At 36.3% G+C, this 22506-nt stretch overlaps 1 protein-coding gene across 1 annotated transcript; it reads left to right on the top strand.

Annotated features, from left to right (window-relative positions):
* Window positions 1–1965: 1965 nt before the first annotated feature.
* On the top strand, window positions 1966–21306 carry ccdc120b (coiled-coil domain containing 120b). Its single transcript, XM_053484378.1, has 9 exons — window positions 1966–2376; window positions 9493–9579; window positions 10483–10613; window positions 12232–12339; window positions 17912–18032; window positions 19087–19243; window positions 19329–19430; window positions 20040–21059; window positions 21135–21306. The coding sequence occupies exons 2-9, from the start codon at window positions 9531–9533 to the stop codon at window positions 21232–21234; spliced, it is 1788 nt and encodes a 595-aa protein (XP_053340353.1). The 5' UTR covers window positions 1966–2376; window positions 9493–9530; the 3' UTR covers window positions 21235–21306.
* The last annotated feature ends 1200 nt before the right edge of the window (window positions 21307–22506 follow it).

Raw genomic sequence — 22506 nt, 5'->3', positions numbered from 1 at the left:
CTCAGACAGATGTGCCATCAAGTGAAAAAGGTCAATATTTCCACAGTATTATTAATTAACTGTGATTTGTTTAAAAACATTCAAATTGTGATTGATTTAACTAATTGCATTGCTATTTAAAGTTTAAGGTGTTGTTTTCCACGCCAGCACCCTCCCCATATTATACACTGAGTGGAAGACTGTTCCAAACAGTTAAGAGTGTACCTCTTAAACTAGAGTCAAACCAGTCACAACATAGAAAACAAATTGTGCAAATTTCAAAAGGATTTTTTTCCCCTTTTTATATGGACAGACATGTTGCTGCCCTAAACACGTTGCCACCCTGGGTGCCTGCTCATGTTGCCCATACTTGAATCTGCCTCTGGTTTCTGTATATACTCTGCCTGGCCAAACAAAAGACTGACAAATATTTAATTAGATCACCCTTAGCTTTGATAAAGGCATGCGTTGTGATGTCCAGTTTATGTGTAAAAATATATACAATTTCCAAGAAGCACTCTTTCAAAATTTGACTCCTGGAATATGCCCATGTTGTCAGGAAGGAATATTTATTCATGGGAAAAATCCATTAAGGTCGTCAACTGACTGGGGTTAGAGTAAGAGATCAAGAGATTTAAAGATTGATCTATTTAAAGATCAAAATCTTTTGTGTTATTATTTTAGGTACATTATATTTGTCAGTATTCTTGATTCTTGAAGTGTGTATGCCACACAAGCAAAAGTGGAGAGGAACAGAATCCTAAGTTTTTTGAAGTCCAGTGTGAAGATTTCACAGTTGGTAATGATGCGTGCCATGTCATTTGCTCAATGTTCAAGTTCAGTGCATCATTTTCTTTTTTTTTTCGCTGCTGTTTTCCACATAATTATTAGTTTTTTATTTTTAATTGGTTATTCTAAAATGTGTATTTGTGTGCATGTGCCTGACCTGTGATTGACTGGCACACTGTCAAGGGTGTACCTTATGTCTCCTGGGATAGGCTCCAGGCCCCTCTGTGATCCTGTACACAGGATAAGCAGTATAGAAGATGAATGAGTGAGTGCTGTGACACGCTATTTTCTGTTTTAAAAGTGGTTTTAAAAGATTTGTGTTTTAGATTGTTTGTTTTATTGTTTTATATTTATATATTTGTTTTGATTTAATTTGGGCATCTAAATATTATTGTGCATACGGGCCAGATGCACTTGAGTGTTTGGAGCAAAACACTAATTTACAAAATTCATATAAATTAAACATTTGTTTCACATACTATATGTTTAATAGTGTTGGATATGTTTAAACATAATGTAAAATAATGATAATGTTAGTGATAATGAAATTTAGGAACTTACTAACTGAAGAGCCTTTTGGGAGCAAAAGAGCAAGTTCTTATTGTTAAACCGAGCCAAATGATGCGTCTCTGCAAAGAGCCAGAATTCCCATCACTTGTGGGCTGCTGTATGATTACACATTATATTCTGTTTTTATATCGGTTGCAAGCGTTCAACAGATCATTTATATTATGTTGATGTATGGTTTTTTAAATCTTGTACCATGTGCTTCTTTTTAAATTTGAGCACCTTTCCCTCTAGAGACCTTTGCACAGAATTGCCTGGTCAACAGAAGAGGTCACAGGAGAATGTTCAGACTATTTGAGGTCACAGCAAAGTTCCGGAAACCTAAAAATACCTTTCTACAAATTAAGGGGAGGAAATTATCATCTCAGTACAGTACGTACACGTTGAATCTCGTTGTCTAAAGCAGTAAAATATCAAACTAGACTCCACAGCTGAAGACGTTAAAAAAAAAACGTTTCTGCTGCCTTCATTTTTTTTCCCGCCGGAATCCCACCCCTTCTGGTAGTCTGGCGACGCCCCTGTTTTGGGATTATTAACTGCAGATACTAAAACCGGCGATGCTGTTCTGGACCGAGTCTAGTCTGTGTTATTTCTTTGCCGTTTCAAACTAAATTGCCGTTTTCTAAAATAAGAATTTCGCTAAGGAGGTTGAAAGCGTATATCTGTCCCTGCTGGTGATGCTCGGGCCGAAATGCACTTTTGGGACGCGTTAACGGCGAGAATCAGTAGAAAATATGGTGGTTTTATCTGATGCAGACGGAGATATTCTGCAGGACGGAACAAGACGTTAATGCGTGTTTCTGGAAGCTTCCTGCATTTTTTTTTTTTACCACCATCGTCGTTGACATAACCGCGGTGACATTTCACAAATCGACAAGGTGGTGCGATAAAGGCTCGAATGTTCCCCACCACGCCAGTGTGAGCACCTGCTAGATGTCCTGCTAGATGTCCTGCTACGCTGCTCGACCCTCGGCTGCCTTTTCGATAAATACAGGATTTCATCACCGTTCTGCGTGATTACCTGATCTTCATATATGACACGTGAGCTCGATTCAGGTTTTCTCCACGTCTCATTCCAGCAGACTAGTCTCATTAAATCCTTCTTTCTTGAATGCACACACATCTGTTATTGGTTATTGATTTGTTCTGGACGCTTTTTACTCTGGTCACCAGATTAACTTGAATATATTCCACTGAGATCTCTTCAGTTTTTAAAGCTTCTTAAGATAGCGATTTTATTATTTATATTGTTGTTGATAATGATGATGATGTTAATAATACAACCAACAACAAAATAAACTATCAATAGTAACATTAATATTATTAGTATTAGTATTATATGATAATGATTATAAATAATTATGATTATTTTAGGTGTTTGTTGTTGGTTGTATTATTATTATTATTATTATTGTTATTATTATTTTACTTTAAACAAGCATAACGATAAATTTTTTTTTGAAAATGTTCAGGTGTAAGGTTTAGGTACATATTTCCACACTTTACAACAAAAAGATATATAAAAAATATTTTATGTAAGTGAAGATCATTAAAAAAAATCTTAATAAACAAATAAAAAAAATTAATAAATGGAGGAAAATGTATATCAATGTGTTTCATTGGTTAATTCTGAATGTTAAAGTTCCATCAGTTAATTCCTCAATAACAAAAAGTTAAACTCACAATAAAGGTTCAAATTTCTCTTCCACTCAGAGATCCAGTAATGGATCCGTGTACAGAACATCTTACTGCCTTATTGTGTTGTTTCCTTGAGAAAACCCAAGAACGTAGCAGTTAATCGAAATAGGCCTGCATGATTTGATTTGCTGATTGCTTAACTATTAAATGTACCATTTTGTAATCAAACTGTTTTTTTCTGGGCTAACAGTAAACAATGCCACAAATGATCTCATTAAGAGGATCCTGGCAAATGGCAGGGTTCTCAAACTTAATGTTTAAAGGTCCAGGACTTACTTTAATTCCAAGTCAGGGGTCCTTAACAGTTGGTGATAAGCAAATGATTTATTAAACTTGCTTTTAACTTACACCTAATGTACATTCTTGACCTTAAAGGAGATATCAAAATGATTTTAAAGTAAAAGTTTCATGCTGCCCTAATGGGTCGTTCACATGTCCTGTCTGAAAAGTGTATAAAACGCCAGCCACACCACTTTCAACTTCTTTCCAAAGCACTTGCGAGCTTGTCAGCGCTCTGCATGACGACGTGCATGTAAAATGCATGATCATCTCGACGGTGTCGCCCTCTATTGTGAGTGCGCTTGTCTCAGGTCTCCATTTAAAGCAGGGGTCTCCAAATCCAGTCCTGGAGGGTCAGTGTCCAACACGGGTTGGTGATTCTTCTTCTCAAACACAGCTGATTTAACTAATCTGTTAATGAACTAGATTTTCTGGATTAGATATAGATAAATGTTTCTAAGCTTGGCAATATTTTTAAGATGGAAAAAGGCTGTTTTTGTAATATTGGAAATGATTTTCAAAGGGGGACGTCACGGTGGTGTAGTAGTTAGGACCGTCGCCTTGCACTTCCAGGGTCCAGGTTCGATTCTAGGCCAGACTCAATTCCCGTGTGCATGGAGTTTGCATGTTCTTCTCATGCTTGGTGGGTTTCCTTCCATAGTCTAAAGACCTGCAGATTAGGCTAAATTTGGCGTTTCCAAATTTCCCGTAGTTCGTGAATGAGTGTGTAAGTGTGTGTGCCCTGCGATGGATTGGCACCCTGTCCAGGGTTTATCCTGCCTTGTGCCCTAAGCCTCCTGAGATAGGCTCCAGGTCTCTGCAACCCTGAATACAGGATAAAGCGGTATAGAAGGTAAGTGAGTGATTTTCGAAGGATAACTTACAGTGTAATATTACACCCAGATCATTCACTGTTGAGCTGGTAGGAATAGTACATTCTTCTAAATGCAAGCTGATCGTGATAGCTGTTGTGTACTGTATTTTTGGGCCAATAAGCAATATCTGTGTCTTATCTGAATTTATTAAGAGAAAATTATCGGTCATCCAATCTTTTACATCTTGGACACATTTAGTTAATTTAGACAACTTGGCTATTTCGTCTGGTTTTGTTAAGATGTATAGCTGGGTATCATCAGTATAACAATAGAAACTAATCCCATTTCTTTTAAAGATGTTACCCAAGGGAATCATGTATATGGAGAAAAACAGACATGTCGTGTCTGAGGACAAATGCAACTTGTTCCTAACAAACATTTTAGGCTTTTGGAAAATACCTGTGGCAAAGTTGCCGCAAATTTGTGGCAAGGATATATTTTCACATACAAATTAGGTTTGTGGCAAACTTGTGGTAACCTTCTGGCTAACTTTTAGTAAACCTACAATGAACAATTAGTTCTAAGATCTGTTATTTGTCAGAGGATTGCCAGAATGTGTGCCGTTTGCAGCATGGTGCTCCAAGTCCATATTTTTACATGTAAATCAGATTTGTGGCAAATTAACATCGTCCATGTCTCTGGCAAACATTTCAAGATGAGGCCTCTTAAAATTCAAAATACCACTGTACTCCAGATTAATGGTAATACAATTTATTTAATAAATAAAACAGGAACACCAACATGTTATAACTAGTTTAAGCTTATTTAAGGGTTTTGAACCCTTACACCCTAAACTTGCATTTATTTGTTGACTCCAGGTACAGTGGGGCAAAAAAGTATTAAGTCAACCACCAACTGTGCAAGTTCTCCCACTTAAAAAGCTGAGAGAGGCCTGTAATTTTCATCACAGGAATACCTCAACTATGAGAAATAAAATAAGAAAAAAATCCAGAAAATCACAAATTGTAGGATTTTTAAAGAATTTATTTGAAAATTCTGGTGGAAAATAAGTATTTGGTCAATAATAATATTTTATCTCAATACTTTGTTATATACCCTTTGTTGGCAATGACGGAGGTCAAACGTTTTCTGTAAGTCTTCACAAGGTTTTTACACACTGTTGCTGGCATTTTGGCCCATTCCTCCATGCAGATCTCCTCTAAAGCAGTGATGTTTAGCTGTCGCTGGGTAACATGGACTTTCAACTCCCTCCAAAGATTTTCTATGGGTGGCCATTCCAGGACCTTGAAATGCTTTTTACAAAGCCACTCCTTCGTTGCCCAGTCGGTGTGTTTGGGATCATTGTTATGCTGAAAGACCCATCCATGTTTCATTTCAATGGCCTTACTAATGGAAGGAGGTTTTCACTCAAAATCTAACGATCCATGGCCCTATTCATGGCCCCATTCATTCTTTCCTTTACAGCATTCTTTCTCCTTCAAACACGAAGTTCTATTTTGGTTTCATCTGACCATATGACATTCTCCCAATCCTCTTCTGGATCATTCAAATGCTCTCTACCAAACTTCAGACGGGCCTGGCTTGAGCAGGGGGACACGTCTGGCACTGCAGGATTTGAGTCCCTGGCGGCGCCGTGTGTTACTGATGGTAGATGGTAGATGGTGACCTTTTTGACCCCACAGGGTGAGATCTTGCATGGAGCATCAGATCAAGGAAGATTATTAGTGGTCTTGTATGTCTTTCATTTTCTAATAATTGCTCCCACAGTTGATTTCTTTACACCAAGCTGCTTACCTATTGCAGATTCAGTCTTTCCAGCCTGGTGCAGGTCTACAATTTTGTTTCTGGTGTCCTTTGACGGCTTTTTGGTCTTGGCCATAGGGGAGTTTGGGGACAGGTGTCTTTTATACTGATAGTGAGTTCAAACAGATGCCATTAATACAGATGGAGGACAAAGGAGCCTCTGAAATGTTACAGGTCTGTGAGAATCAGAAATCTTGCTTGTTTGTAAGTGACCAAATACTTATTGTACAGAGGAATATACCAATTAATTAATAAAAAATCCTACAATGTGATAAAAAAAAATAATAATTATTATTTTGTCTCTCATAGTTGAGGTACAGTATACTTATGATGAAAATTACAGGCCTCTCTCATCTTTTTAAGTGGGAGAACTTGCACAATTGGTGGCTGACTAAATACTTTATTGCCCCACTGTATAAATATGTCTATCAAGGGAAGCGCATTGAAAATGCTTACCAGTGTTGAATCTCTGATTCTTGTCATTTTTAATCATTTTGAAATTGAAAGTAGCTTTTAATTTTGCAGACTTTTTGGTCTTTAAACTTTAAACTTTCATTTTGACTTAAATGAACCCAGTAGCAGACTCAGAGACTGATGAACAGTTTAAAAGTGTATTTATATACTGAGTGAAGAAGCAGAATAAATGTTTTGATCAAAAATAGTAAGAAAGTTCAGATATGCTAAGGCAAGTCACATGACAGGCGCCTGGAGTTTGTCAAAAGGCACCTGAAGGACTCTCGGACCATGAGAAACTTTTTTAAAGCCCCTTTGGCACCAATTACAGCCCCAAGTCTTTTTGAGTATAATGCTTTTCTATTGGAAGGTTCTCCTCTCTCCACAGAGAAACACTGGATCTCTTTCAGACTAACCTTCAGGTTTTTGGTCACCTCTTTGGCTAGGGCACTTTTCTAACCCCTAACCCTTTTTTTTGCAAAACTTGATTGTCTAAGTATGTGGATTATAGTTTAATGTTTTGCAAAAATTGGTAAATGAAATCAAAAACTAAGTGCAAAGCAGAAAAATTAGTTGTAGTTTTGCAGACATGATGTGATTTTATCATGTAGATTTTATGTGTAAGCAATAACTGCATAATTCAATAGACTGACATGTTTCTTCTTCTGTTCCTCCCTGATCTTGATCTCAGATTTAATCTTGCTTAATTATTGTTTCTTTTTCTTTGATTAGTTCTGTTGGTAATATTGTGTTTTTAAAAATAATTTATGCATAATAATAATAATGATAATAATAATAATATTAATAATTTGCTATATCACACTGTTTTCTTATTGTGCTGTTACACTGTTGCTGTTTTATTTATTAAAGGAATTATGTTATCTTTAATCTGGAGTCTGTGTGTGTCTTAAATTTTTGAACTGCTTGCCAGAGACATTGTAAAAGTTAATGTGCTGTAAATAGCCCCCCCAAAGAAATTGAGCCAGAAATCTAATACAAGATATGTGAGCCATAAACCACACACATTCTGGCTATCCTGTTGCAAATACAGTAATAGAACTTAGAATTAATTTACCGTTTACCATAGATTTATTACAAATTTAGCCAGGAAGCTACTACAAGTTTGTGGCTAATTGGGCAGAGGTTTGCCTAAACTGTTTGCCAAAAACTTTACATTTTTATGATTGAAGAGATCTTATTATGTAGAAAATATTTGCCAGAGGCATGGGAGATGTTAATTCGCCACAAACCAGAAGACTACTACAAGTTAGCCACAAAATTAATTTGCATGTGAAAAAATGAACTTGCAGGTAATTTTCCATACTTTCTGGCAAATCTGTGGCAAACAGTACAGTAAGTAAGAATTGTTCACTGTAATTCTCCCACAAAATTAGCCAACATTCTACAATAAATTGACAAGTGAAATTATGAACTTCCCACAAATCTGCGGCCACAGCGTGATATAGAGTTCATATTGTAGTTTGTTTCTGTTATTATATTAAAGCCAACTTCCTTTTTAATTATTCATTTCTTGATGTAAATGTGTTAAACTAATTTACCCTTTAAAGCAGTGCATCATATTACACTTATCGTTGGAGGCACTAAACAAACACCTGAGTAGTCTGTGTAGAAAAATTGGGCCGAATTCTCCTGTTGTTGTGAAGAAAAAATCGAGAGTAAGGTTACAATGTGTGGGGAAACTGACAGTTGATTGTCCAGGGTTACCACAAGATTGCAGGCAGTAAACGAAGGAGTGATCCGATTGTTGTCCAGGGAGATCACAAGGTCTTGGCAGAGGGATTATTTTCAGTTAGACTGAGATTGAGTTGCAGCTGACGAGCTGTCATCCAGGATGAGATGTCTGCCAGACATGCTGAGATCTGAGTGGAAACGTGAGTGTCTGAGGGAGGAAAGGAGAGAACGAGTTGTGTGTCATCTGCATAACAATGGTATAAAAAGCCATATGAAAATAATTTAACCGTAAGTGTATTTAAACTTCAAACAACTTCAGCCAATAATTTGAAAATTAATTGGTTGAATATTTGTAGGATTTGTAGGAACTGGTTAGGGGAACAAAAGAATATGACCTAAAGCATGCACATTAGCAAACTTTTTAAAATAATGACAATCAAGATAATAAGAATAATTTGCTTTATTCTACAAAAACCTGCTGGATCCAGCTGGGCATAAAGTCAAAAAGGCCTCACTTGTTCAATCAATGCCTGCTTGCTTATTTTCTGAAGATCATTTACAGACATTTGCCACAAAAGTTTACAATTGACTTGAGAATTCCCTAAATTCCCATTTTAGCCATTTTTTGGAAGGTTTTACTTTAGAAATTGGGAGTCCTGTCAAATTTGTTTCATCCCTTAACTAAACCAGCCGAAACACCCTGTTTTGGGTACAGGGAGAACTATAATTTAGCAATATCACACAAGAGAGAGTTCTATTGTGCTGGTTATCAGCATGGCATTTTAGAATGACTTCAATTGAATGAATGAATCAATTATTAAGTAGAAAGTGTTTTTTTAAATGTTAGCAGATGTGTTTTCTTGCTGGACTGGTGCTGAATGTGGGCTTTGCCAGGCAGCCGCTGTGGATCATACCACCCTGTACTTTTACCCATGCTGCGATTACCCAGTACAGTAATTAACGACTGAGGAACACCAATGACCCGTGACACATACGGATAAAGGCCTCAGTGCTGTTACTGTCTATTTTCACCACTCATTGAATGCCTCTTGTCCAGTCATTCAATACCCGGTCATAACTAACTGTTGTATAATGCATGATAGCTGCTGTCTTAATATTTTGGCCACCACTGTACAAGTAATATTGTTGCTTTTCTGCAGGGTTTATTAAGAAATTGAATGAATGCTTAGAGACAGGAAACAGTCAGCCACCAGCATTATTTTTTCCCTATATAGGACTGTGGAAGTTACATGAATGGTTGAAATGAATTACCTATTTGCAACAGCAAGGAAACATATGGATAGTGTGTATATTGAATGTTTTTATTTTATTATTTTTAATTTTTACATATATTTGTGAACTGGTTCTTTGAAATAACATTTTTGATTTTTTTTAGAATGTAAGGTTTGACAATGGCAGTGTGACCCATATTCTATGGAGATCAAAACACCTGGGCTTACTGCCATGGGTTTAGGTGTGCCTGGTGAGTAGTTTTTTTCTATTATAGCCATAACATGTTTTTTAGGTAACTGATTTTACTTTCATTTACTGTAGTTCTATTAACTTACACAAAAGGTCACTGGTTATGATTGTTACTGGGAACTTCTCCCATACACCAAAACAGTCCAAAAATATTCATCGGTTGAACGTATTACATAGGCCACATTTTTCCATGGAAAAATATTACATTAATATAGCTACCTCATATATCTTGAATGTATTTAAAATGTTTGTACTACAATTTTCACAATCTTATTGAACCAATGTAATTTTTTAAACATTAAACAGGCAGAACATGCAAACTCCAAGTACTGTACATAGGCCCAAGGCGGGAATCAAACCCAGACCCTGCATTAATACATTGCATTATTTATTTATTTATTTTTTTGTCTCCAATATTGTGGTTATCCCAAAGCTGTTTACATCTATTAAACATTGGTGCATACATTATCATGTTTCAGAAATTAGCATCTAATCTTCATGTTTTTTTTAATGCCCAACACAATTATAACTTTCAAATTTAACTCACCAATTTACATACAAGTCAGATGGAAAGCAGGTACTCAAATCAAGTACTGTATCATTGACCGGGGAGAAATAAACATTCCTGTTCTATTTTTTCTCCATTTAAAGTTAAATATTGATCCAAACTGCACAATGTAGCATATCATTGCAGTCATGCCAACTGAGTTACTTACCATTGTTCTTGATGGTTTGGTTCCCGGCAGGACCTAAGTTGAGGGACCAGAATACTCTGAGAACCTTTTACTTGCATACTTTTACTTTTTACTTTAGACAAAAAGCCCTTGTAGATATTGCTTGCATGTTCTTCACATTTTTACTGTTTTTGTTTGAAGGAACTAAGTACAGGTTTATGTCTGTGTAGAATTCCAGGGCTGCCAGAACAGCAAGCTGCAGGCTGAGAGGATCTCGAACCTGCAGGAGAAGAAGCGATGTCTGCAGACTCTTTTAGGCTGTAGACAAAAGGAACTACGACAAGTGTGTCTGCTGGAGGCAGTATGTCAGTTTACACTATAACTTTGGGCATAAAATGTAGCTGTAAGCTTATGAGAGGGAACCTTGACAATGTTTTAAATAAAGTTATGATGATATAATAGACCCCACGATTAAGTGAATATAGAATATTTGCTTATCTTTGTTTTTTCTGCTCATTGTACACACAATAATTTACAGTGATTGTGTTAAAGTTAAAGTGAAGAGTTTTGTTAATTTATTAAAAATTTTGATTAAAAGATCCACTTACCTTCAGTAAGTGTTCATGACCATCAAGTAGTTCTTGGTTAAAGCTCCTTTGGCAACACGGAAAGCCTCAAGTCTTCTTGGGAATTATGCTACAAGCTTAGTGCACCTTTCTTTTGGAAGTTTCCTTAAATTCTTCTAGGCAGGGATGGGCACAGCCATTTTCAGGTCTATAAAAAGATTCTCTGCAGGGGTTAGGCGCAGACTTTAGCAGGGCCTCTCTAGGGTTTTGACAGATTTGTGGGTTGGAAATCTCCAAGCCTGAGATCCAGAGCAATCTGGAAAAGGTTCAGAGTCAGGATTATTCTATATTGGAAAGATGCTGCCATCACCGTGTTTGACTGCAGGGATAGTATAATGAGATGTTGGTTTGAGTATCCTTCAGATGCTTTTTGTCCCAGATGTCTTGACACAATCCTGTCTTGCAGGTATGTAGATAATTCTCAGGACATTGAGATACTGTAATATAAATACATAGAGGTATGTAGATAATTCACACTGACCAGGTGTATAACCAGGTGTGTGCCTTTTCTACTTACAGCCAATGAAGTACATTAGGTAATTAGACTCCAAATAAGTTATAGAAGCATCAGTAGGAGTAGGATGCACTAGAGCTCAATTACAAGTGTCATACCAAAGGGTCTGAATACTTGCGTAAATGGGATATTTTAGTTTTTGTTTTGTAATAATTTAAGAAAACACTTTAAACATCTGCTTTACTTTGTCATTGTGGAGTAGTGTGTATAGAATGATGGGGGGGGGGGGGGGGATTATTTGAATCCATAATAAGTTGAATGTAAAACAAAATATGGAAAACTTGATATTTTGTTAAAAACAAACTGCCTTGATTATGGCATGCAGTTTGATGGGCAATCAATATGTAAAAAGGATTTATTAGGTTGCCATATCTACTCATTCACCATTTGGTTTCTGGTATATGCCCATGCCATCAGGGCAGAAAATAAATAAATAAGATAACATGGTCATTCAGTAAAATCAGGTACTGTATCATTGTCCCTGACTTGATCCTTTTACCACATAATGTTGCTGAGCCTATATTTCTTAACAGTCACACAGTGCTGGAGGTTCAGCAATATCCTACCAGGTTTTAATAATGCATTGGATGTTTTAAACCAGATTCCAGATTCCTCAGTTAAACCCAATTCTTTCTTTCTTTCTTTCTTTCTTTCTTTTTTTTTTTTTTTTTTTTTTTAGCTAGGCAACGTATACCATGTATTATAAACAAAAATGTCTTATAATAATATATTTAATAAATTTAAATATAATAATAGTTATTATCATAATTAACATAATTATTATTATTATTTAGTAAGTAGTCGTAGCAATAGTAGTAGAAGTAAAATTGTTTTTGCAGGAACTGACAGGAAAACTTCCATATGACTTTCCACTGGAAGTGGGTGAACAGCCCCCGGTTGTTCAACGAAGAGCTGGAAAGGCATTTGATGCGACTTCAAAGTTGGAGGTAAGGGAAAAATCTTTAATCAGTACAATGGGGTGGTTTTAGCAACCCAAAGTTAACCTTGACAAAAATTTAATCAGAGATAGAAACACAGAAATGCCAAGTTGCCACTGACCCCTTAATCCCCTGAGCAAGGCCCTTAACGCGGTCTGCTCCAGGGGCGCTGTATCCTGGCTGACCCTGCGCTTTGATGGCAGGTCCCTAAATTGGATATGCAAAGAAATAATTTCTCTGTGCTTTAAATTAAAAGTGACAAATAATTGAATATTTATTTTATTTTATTTGAACACCATCTACATTTTACCAATTCAACTTTTGTGTAGAGATTTGTATAATGTTACTTCTGGTGTAAATGTGGGATGAAAATATTGATATCAAATTTCAATCGATAATCATTTTTAATCATAAAGAAAATACACTTTGTCAAATCCATTTGAAAGTTAATACAAATTTATTTATAAAATATTAGATTGCAATAAAATGCTTCCTAAAGGGGAAAGGCTCCCAGCCTTCCTAAAGGGGAAAGGCTTCTACAGTGCATCTCAGAAAAATTTTGAATATTATGGATTTTTTAAATTCATTGATTTTTTTTATTTGTTCAATTGAAAAAGTCAAACTCTCATGCATTCTAGATTCATTACATGTAAAGTTTCAGCCTTTTCTGTTTGTTTATTTTGCTTTTGAGGAACAACCTGTGATGTAGTTCCTGTTTTTAAATCATTTATTGCAGGTTTCTTGCTTATATAAGCACTTAAAACTGCTTTTTCTCCATATATGTCAACAGGTTTGTTGTTTTTATTTCATTGCATCTTTCATTTTTCCATTCTGCCTCTTTTTCTTTTTTTCTTTTTTTTTTAAAGAACGCTTTAGTTTCTTCATCTAAAGATTGCAAACGGAATCCATCCACACCAGATCTGTCAGGAATAATATCAACAAAACTCCAACTAAGGTATGTTAAAGCTTATCATTGTAAATATTCAGCTTGTTCAATCTGTGAGATGCAGGATATTTGGAGATTCTTCCTGTCGTTAGTAATAATTTTATCTGTAATAGGTATTTATTAGTTAGCACTCTAGTGGAGAAGATTGTAAAATTATAGGAACGCATCCAGACTTTACAGAGGGTTATCAAGAGTGAGAGTAGTGTCGTAAAATATCTGGGATGTAGGGAATGTCTGGATGCTTTAGCAGGAGATAGCAGGTAAGGTCCTATACCCCTATCTCACCTACGCGGTTTTGCACGGTGGCCATAAGTAGGGTTCATCATGATTTTTGACGTTTCCATCTTTCCGTGCGCCGGTCCTCGCGGAAGCTCGCGGTCCTTACAGAACTTTGCGGAACGTCTGCGGGCAATCGCTGCGACTCACGGTGCCTAACTCTGCATCTCACCGTGAGTCAAACCGCGTAGTTGAGATAAGGGTATTAGGCATGCACAGGTTCTTATATATAGTCATACATGTAGGAGCTAATAATATACACCTTTTTCAGTCCAAGTTAAGCAGTTGTAACTTTGTAGAGGTGTGGAAATTGGCAAAGGCGAAGTCTGGCCCAATCCCAATGTAATGTGGCGACAGCTCACAACAGGTTATGGTCGCTGAACTGCTTGGTGTCCAGGTTGTGCTCTGAAAACAGTCTGGGCTTAATGACTATTCAAAGATCTCTTCAGGGAGCAGAAAAAAAGGCTCACCATCGACCTACTACACGTCATCACCTAGGTTACATCATATTGAGAATAGGTCTGTTCCCACTCACCTGAAGCTAGGAATGTTAAATATTAGGTCTATTACATCTATAGTGCCTATTGGAAATGAATAGATCACTGATCAAGAGTTTGATATACTGTGTTTAACAGAAATATGGTTAAAACTAAATGAGTGTGTAGCATTAAATAAGCCTTGTCATCTTAGATAAAGCTACGTACAGTACCAGTCAAAAGTTTGGACACACCAGTCAAAAGTTTGGACCCAAGTTTACTTACGATTTCAAAAATATGAAATAATTCATCTGGAATTAGGTAATTAAGTAGCAACAACAACAGTCAGTTGTTATTTTAAGACACTAAGAATAGTTCTTGCAAGAACAGCATTGTCAAGCGCAATTGCGAAACCCATCAAGCACTATGATGAAACTCTCATGAAGACCTTCCCAGCAAAGCAAGACCAGAACTTACCTCTGCTGCTGAGGAGAAGTTCATTTAGAGTTACCAACCTCAAACCAATCACCAATTATTGGATATTGGAACCAATAACCAATTAACAGCACCTTAGTTTAAAGCCATTTTGAAGGTTTTATACAGCATAAAGTAGCAGACACATCTCAATAATTGTTCAAATGCAATTGTTGCATATTTTTGATGCTGTCATAAATTTCACTCTCTAGATGTGCAAAGCTGGTAGAAACATACCCAAAAGAATTGTAGCTGTAGTTGCAGCAAAATGGGTTTCTACAAAGTATTGACTCAAGCAGGCTGAATATAAATGCAATCCACACTTTTCAGATATTTATTTGTAAAACATTTTAAAACCATTTATCATTTTCTTTTCACATCACAATTATGCGCCACGTTGTGGTGTCACATCTATCACATAAAATTCCAATAAAATACATTTACATTTGTGGTTGTAACCTGACAAAATGTGAAAAAGTGGTAAAAGATTATTTTTAGATATATTTTAGTTATATGTATATGTTTTTTGTTTTGTTTTTTTACAGTATTATGCATTATTTTAAATACCCTTCAATCTTAAATGGCTTAAATTGTAAATATCTAAAATTGCGAAGAATAGTTTTGTACCCAAGTATATATCAGTGAAGGTGGTCTTACATTAACTATACTTTATATTAACTTTAACCCATTTCCTATTATAAAATCAAACTTTCGACCTGATTGCGCACATACAGTATGAAGCAGGGATTGATTTATGGTTATACTATCTGCTTTCTCCTAAATGAGAATGTGCTTTTAAGTCCTCTCAAGGATCAGCAGAGTGCTGTAAGGAAGCATATTCATGGGAAGGAGACTGAAAGGGAAAATTGTGGTAGGAAAAGGTGCACAAGCAATAGGGATGAATGCAGCTTTAAGAAGATTGTCAGGCAAAGCCGATTCAAGAACTTGGGTGAGCACAAGGGGTTGAGTAAGTCATTGCATCAAGATCCTCCATGCACAGTTATTTTCAGGCAATGGGCTTACTCTGCATTCTTAGTACATCAAAAAGCATTTTATAAAACCTTTGCTCAGGGGTCCAAATTCCTTATTTCAGTTGAAAGTAAATTTTGCATTTTATTTGGAAATCAAGGTCCTAGTGTCCTGGGAACATGTGGAGAGGTAGAGACTCCAAGCTGATTGAAGATTCCACAGACAGTGATGATTTGGAGATCCATGTCATCTGCTATTCCTCCTCCACTGTGTTTTATCAAGTCCAAAGTCAATGCAGCTATCTACCAGGAGATTTAAGTGCCCTTTGTGTTTCTATCTGCTGACAAGCTTTATGGAGATGCTGATGTCCTTTTCCAGTCACCTGACCACAGTGCTAAAACTGCCAATAAAACTACAGTAACTGGTTTGTGACCATGCTATTACTGTGCCTAATTGGCCAGCCATCTTAACTGAAGCTCATATCTGTGATGAGTTCTCAGGAGGAAGCTGAGAAAAACCAGACCCAGTAATACAGATGAGCTGATGGCTGCTATCAAAGCAACCTGGTCTTCAATAATGCCATTTATTTACTTTTTGACTGACCTTAGGAAAATTTGAATATTTGAGCTGTAAACCATAATCATCAAAGTTAGAACAAAAATGCTGAAAATATTTCACTTTATGATTTTTAAATCTAGAATATATGAGAGTTTAATTTTTGGATTTAAATTTTTAAAAATCATGATGTATTTTTTAAGATGCACTGTGTGTGTGAACTCTATCAATTGTTGATCTAATTTACTATGAATATTTAGTAGTGTGTTGGACTAGTGTATTAATTTAGGGCTTGACTTATAGTAGATAAAAAATAGTGAAAATATTAATTTATATGAAATTGTTCATTTGACAAGTTATTAACATTTTGTATTTGTATTTTTTACATAATCTATGTTCAAATGGATGCTTTATATCTTAAAAGATCTTCCTTATTTAGTACAAAAGAGTAAAGCATTTTTTTGATGGAGAGGGGGTAACCTGATACCTAAGAAACAGATAGGTCTTTAGTAGTTGCTTAAAGATTGCCAGTGATTTGGCTGTACGGACATCTAAAAAAAGTTAATTCCACCACCTAGAAGCCTTGACAATAAACAGTCTATATGCATGTCTTTCTGAGAGATGAGGGGAACGTTTCAGTTAAAAAACACTGTTAAATATGCTAGAGGACGTTTTTAAATCAAGGTAAGCCATAATGAAAAGCATTAGGAACCATGCTTGTTAGAAATATTAAAGTATAACAGTGCCAAAATTCCTCAGAATGGCATGTTGAATTAAATGAACTAAATAAAAATCCCAATACAGATGTTAGTTTTTTCCGCATTACAATTTGGAACAATGGAAAGGGTGGATGGCATTGCAATTTATTGTGGTTGTATGTTTAAAATGAAAATGTAATTGAACATTCAAAGTGAAACTATTTACTCTACTAAATTGATGTTTGAAAATATATTCAATTGTCAAAAAAACATGTCTCTCAAATTCAGGCTGCCAAAAATTGGTATTAAAGTTTAGGTCCTTAGATCTTTGCTTCACAAGGAGCAATGGATTACTGAAGTCTGTTCGATATTTTACTTTAAAGTGTGCTCCCTTCCCCTTGCTCCCTGTGCAGTCTACTTTGCAGGGAATTACTGGCCAGTGGGCAGCTAAATTTTATTTTATGTTTTCTGACGTAAAATAACCCCTTTGCCCCAGACAATATTAGAATAGTATATTAGTATGGTAAAGCATACAGTAGTTGTACAATAGAGGATGCCCTGCTTTCCTCTCTTGTACAAAGTGACATACAAAAATGCTGCTGCCAAGATTTAAACTCAGGTCTCATGCTGAGAAGGCAGAGATTATGTCCATTTGTATTATTATGGCAGTAGTACAGTAATACAAGGGGCAACCTCAGTTCTGAAAAACAAGTCCAACCAAAAGTGCCAAAAAGTGCAATTGCACAAACCACCACTTGGAGCTGGCTCCAAAAGTGAGCCAATCCCCACCTAGTAAAATGTTCAACTAAACAGCAGGAATAAACGTTTGCATTCTGGTACAAAAACAGTTTTGGTTTCCAAAGCTAGATTTCCCATTCATGATAACTGTAAGCGGATGAATTTTTATGTAACTCATTAGATAAAGTTATATTACGTCATAAACTTATGCATAACGAGTCACTCACGGGAAAGGAGTTGTTAAAAATAGTTAAAATTCAGGAGGGATTGCTCTCTAACAGTCTGAAGGGGGAAATGTTTACAAAAGTTACAAAAACTGTAATTTTGTGGGAGTATGTACCATACATGCAAAATCTTTACTGCAAAGGTATTTTGAGAAGGGCCCAAATGTAATGATAAACCATTTTTATTATAGTTTTTGATGTCTGGGCAACTTTAATTGTGTGCAGGATGACCTGGGCCATCGAAAACAGGTGAAGACTGGTTTCAGTGGTGCTCTCCATCAAAGTATCAAATCAGACAAAAACATTTTACATAACAAGAGGACTGCTCACCGTGGATGTCACACAGGTGATTCATAAACATCAACCAGATATAATTCAAGACAAAACTTAAGAAATTACAGTTTTGGCACTTTATGTAATGGTATCCAGTTTAAGGAAGATGTGTATATATATGAAATATTTACAAAAAATGCACATCTATAAATTATATTAGGATATGTTTTAAATGGACTTGGGATGTATGTGGTGACTGGGGATGGTTCCATTTTACCATGAAGCCGGTCCTGACCTCAGCCGATGCAGACAGCTGCTCTCTGAGGACTTATGGCTGCAGTCGCGTAATAGTTCAGGACTGGAATTTCCCATAGTTTTGTCCCTGAGCCTTCAAAAATGAATTGGACATATTAATTTAAACACATGTCCTGTTAAAATGAATTCCTGCTATCTGTTATCACCCAAAGGATGGGTTCGCTGTTAAGTCTGGCTGCTCTTAAGGTTTCTTCCTGTTGCCATTTCAGGGAGTTTTTCCTTGCCGCCATCACCATTCAGCTTCTGGGGGGTCATAAGTACCTTTTAGTCATAAGTACCATTACTGTTGTATCTTTATATATAATATAAGCTTGTAAAGTTAGATATTACCTTCTTTAAGTTTAAAAATTTAATTATATCTTCTGCTAATTTAGAAGGCAGTAGTGGGTTATTACAGTAACTATATTAACCGTTTATTTTTTTTATTTCTGGTACTGAAGGAACTGTTCTTCTCCAACTTTGTAAAAATGACTATCCCGTGTTCTTTTTTTTCTAACTGCTTGCACCTTTTTTTTTGTTTTAGACTGTGCTTAGTAATTTCCCATAAATTTTGTTACACTTGAATACAGGTAATCAAGTTTCATGTCTGTGTGACTTACGGTGTAATAAAAAAAAAAAAACTAATACTAGAAGAAAATAATTTAAAAAAAGACAAAAAAATCGTCCCTACAAAAACAATAGGTTTCCAGCAATCTAAACCCCTAAAATCCTAAGAGTTCAAACAAGTCTTTTTGCCTTCCTAAAATCTTTAATCTGGATACTTTTTTAATACCCTGAACAACACATAACCCCTTGTCTTTTGTGGTCCACAGACAACTTCTCGTCCAGTGTGGTATCCAAGCATCGCTCACTTTCTCACCCTCGCCTGGCCTCTAGCAGTCCTGATAGCTGCATGTGTAAGACTTTGTCTCCAGTGGAGATTTACTATGAGATGAAAGCATGCCAGAATGCTCCCTCTAGCTCTATCAGGTAAGCATGGTATTATTTTGCTGGCAGCACCTTGCTTGACATTTTTGTGTTGTAGTTAGTAAAAAACACATGATTAATACTGTAGCCCAAGTCATTCCCTGACAAGAAGTGCATCTAATGAGGATAGCAGAAGTGTTCCAGCTACTCCTGTACCATCTCAAAGTACGCCAGTCTGCGTTCATGTGAGGTACAGTGCTTGATTTCTTATTCTGTCTAAACTCTCCACTTTTGTTATATAATTTAATGAAGTACTTATACTGTATGTTACCTGGCCAAAAAAAGTTTTGACAACATTTATTTCACTTCACAATTGCATAGTTTTTGGGTCAAGATCAAGTATTGATAACAGAAGAGTCTAATATCACCTTCAAATTTTCTACTACTTCCCACATTTCAGTTGTGTTAATGTCAGAACTTTGTTGACCAATTCATGTGTGATAATGATGCTTTATGCTCCCAGAACCAGATTTGAGCCTGATACATCTTGATCAGCTGACTAATCATGGGAACATGGGATACATCTTCTGATATGATTCTTTTAGAATCAAGCTAGTTGTTACATAAGATATGGTTAAAAGAATTGTTGCTAGCAGAAACATATTAATTAATGCAGTAATTATTTAATATGAGGCTCTTAAATATTTGCTTATTTAAATACAAATTACTTTTTTTGGCCATGCCGTTTTACATGCATTCTATGTTGAGCATGTGTATAGAATGGGTACTAAATATGGATTAAAGATAATCCTCTGTCTGACACTTTTATTCACGACAGCATCTCTCTTAACATTGTCAGGTCCTATATGTCTGGTGATATAGCACTAAAGCAATGGGACGGAAGTGCAGATGTTTCTCAGTTTGTTCCAATGGCATCTCTGGAAAGTTTCTCCTCAGAACCTACAAGTTATACATACAACTCTCTTGCCCGTCGCAGTAACAGCTCTGACGCATTGCTTGACCGTTCTTGCCATCCTCAGCTAGTGGCTTCCCGAAATGTCTTGCCCCCAAGAACTGGACGTTATAAGAGCTCAGAGTCCTTGACTGACAACAAGTTGAGGCACATGTACCATGGGAGCCCAGAGAGGCAGCTGGCTGGATCTAAAGAACAAGGCCATATGCCTTTATTGATTAACAAAGGAAGTGGGGCAGGCTACAGTGAGACATGTATGGACTGTATGAGAACGCTACAAAAGAGACCAGTTCAGTCACAACAACACTTTTCAGATCACATATGGCCTAACCTTTCTGCTGTTCCCAAATCTGGGACCTCAGCTCATTGCAATGTTTTTCCTCATTCCCAGATGCAAGTAGCCTCTGCCACACCTTCATACAGCCCCGCATTTGCGCCGAATTACCAAACTAAACCATGCCAAGCCAAAGTCACACGAACAAAATCCTGTGGGCCCTTTACTCCTCTCCAGCAGCACACCTTAGACCATTTAATAGCATATGCACATGAGCCTACCAACCTTTTATCCAGCTCCACTTCTTCATCCTTTCCAAATCTACTGCACCACCAAACAGAGATGCCCAATTCCCAAGTCACTTTCAGTAGCAAACCTGGACCCTTCTCCCTCCCTGCCATTGATGACTCTGCCCGGAGCCTACACAAGGCTCTTGCATTGGAGGGACTCTGGGACTGGTATCTAAGGAATGCACTAGGTTACCCCACTGCGGCCAGAGGACAAGATGGTGTTCGCTTGCGCACCCCCCTTCACCTGGTGAAATTGCCATGGTCTGTCCCGCTGGGCCCACTCTACTCGCTCCCACAGATTCCCCAGTTGACATCCTTTCATGGGCACCCACTGCATGGCAGGTACATCATAAATCTTGCTTACTTTGTTTTTTTATATAAAAAATGATGTCTAAATATGGTCTCTATTTTTATCAGGTATGTGGAGCTCTCTCAATACTCGGAGCACCTAGCCTTCAAGGAAACTGCTCAGAAGGAATCTAGCTTAGATCCCCCTTCCTCTGGAACCCTGGTATAATTTAAAGATGCATTAAATATAATATCTACAATATGCTATTTAAAACCATAAGTCTGTATGTATTTTTTTAGAAACTAGGCTAAAGGTGTATAGCTAGTTAAAAAGAGTTTTAAAAACTAAAGATTAGTCTTCTGCAGATGAATACTATATATATATATATATATAGACACACTTACAGTTACGTATTTGATCTCTTCCTGATTAAAAATTTTTGCATATTTGTCATCACACCTAAATGATTAATATAATTAAAAAAAATTTTAATGTCACACATGAAACTGAATCATGAGTTCTTTAAATGTTGTTCTGAGTTCTGTTATGAACTCCCGGAGAAGTCGTTGTGATGCTCTCCTCAGAAGGTTTACAATTGTTACAATTAAAAAAAAAGTGTGTTTTTTTTCCATTTGTGGATGACGGCTCTCACCGTGGTTCGCTGGAGTCCCAAAGCCTTAGATTTGGCTTTGAAACCTTTTCCAGACATGCCCAAGACATGTCAATAACTTTTTGTTTCTCATATGTTTTAAATTACTTTATATTCTCTAGAATTGTTTTTAGCATGTCTTACTTTGTCAGACAGGTTCTATTTAAGTGATTTCTTGATACAACAAGTCTGGCAGTAATTGGCCCTGGGTGTGGCAAATGAAATGTAACTCAGCTTTTCAAAAATCACTGTTCATTCAGGATTTAAAAAGGAGGCAATCACTTTTTCACATAGGGGTAGGTAGGTTTGGACAGCCTTTTTTCCATTAATAAATGAAATCATTTTAAAAAATGCATTTTGTATTGACTATGGTTATCTTTGTGTAATTTCTTTGATGATCTTCATTATTTAAATGTGACAAATATGCAAAAAAAAAATCAGGAAGGGGCAAATATTTTTTAACTGCACTGTATATATTTTTAAATTATTTAATTCAAAAAGTACTTATACTTAAAGTAACTTATTTTCTAGATTCATTACACATAAAGTGAAAATGTTTACGCCTTTTTTATTAAGTTCAATGATTATGGCTTACAGGTTATGAAAATCAAAAATCCAGTATCTCAAAATATTAGAATACAGTATAAATACTGTGTTTCTAAAAAGAGTTTTAAAAACTAAAGATTAGTCTTCTGCAGATGAATACTGCTGAAGTACAGTATATATACATGCATGTTTAGAAGATGATCATTCTCCACAGGTAAACCAAAGAAGGTGCTTTTATGAAGCATATTCATGAAAAGTTGACTGAAATAGAAAAGTATAGTAGAAACGGTGCACAAGCAACACAG

The sequence above is a fragment of the Clarias gariepinus genome, chromosome 23 (assembly GCF_024256425.1).
Source record: "Clarias gariepinus isolate MV-2021 ecotype Netherlands chromosome 23, CGAR_prim_01v2, whole genome shotgun sequence".
Taxonomy (NCBI): Eukaryota; Metazoa; Chordata; class Actinopteri; order Siluriformes; family Clariidae; genus Clarias; species Clarias gariepinus.
Note: the sequence above shows the minus strand (reverse complement) of the source record. Positions and strands in the feature narration are given on the sequence as shown.

Bases quoted from the DNA above. Each gene is read 5' to 3' on its own strand.
- ccdc120b (XM_053484378.1), top strand. From the start codon at position 9,531: ATGGAGATCAAAACACCTGGGCTTACTGCCATGGGTTTAGGTGTGCCT. The intron at 9,580-10,482 runs GTGAGTAGTTTT...ATGTCTGTGTAG, and splicing joins CATGGGTTTAGGTGTGCCTG to AATTCCAGGGCTGCCAGAAC. The intron at 19,244-19,328 runs GTAAGCATGGTA...TTAATACTGTAG, and splicing joins GCTCCCTCTAGCTCTATCAG to CCCAAGTCATTCCCTGACAA.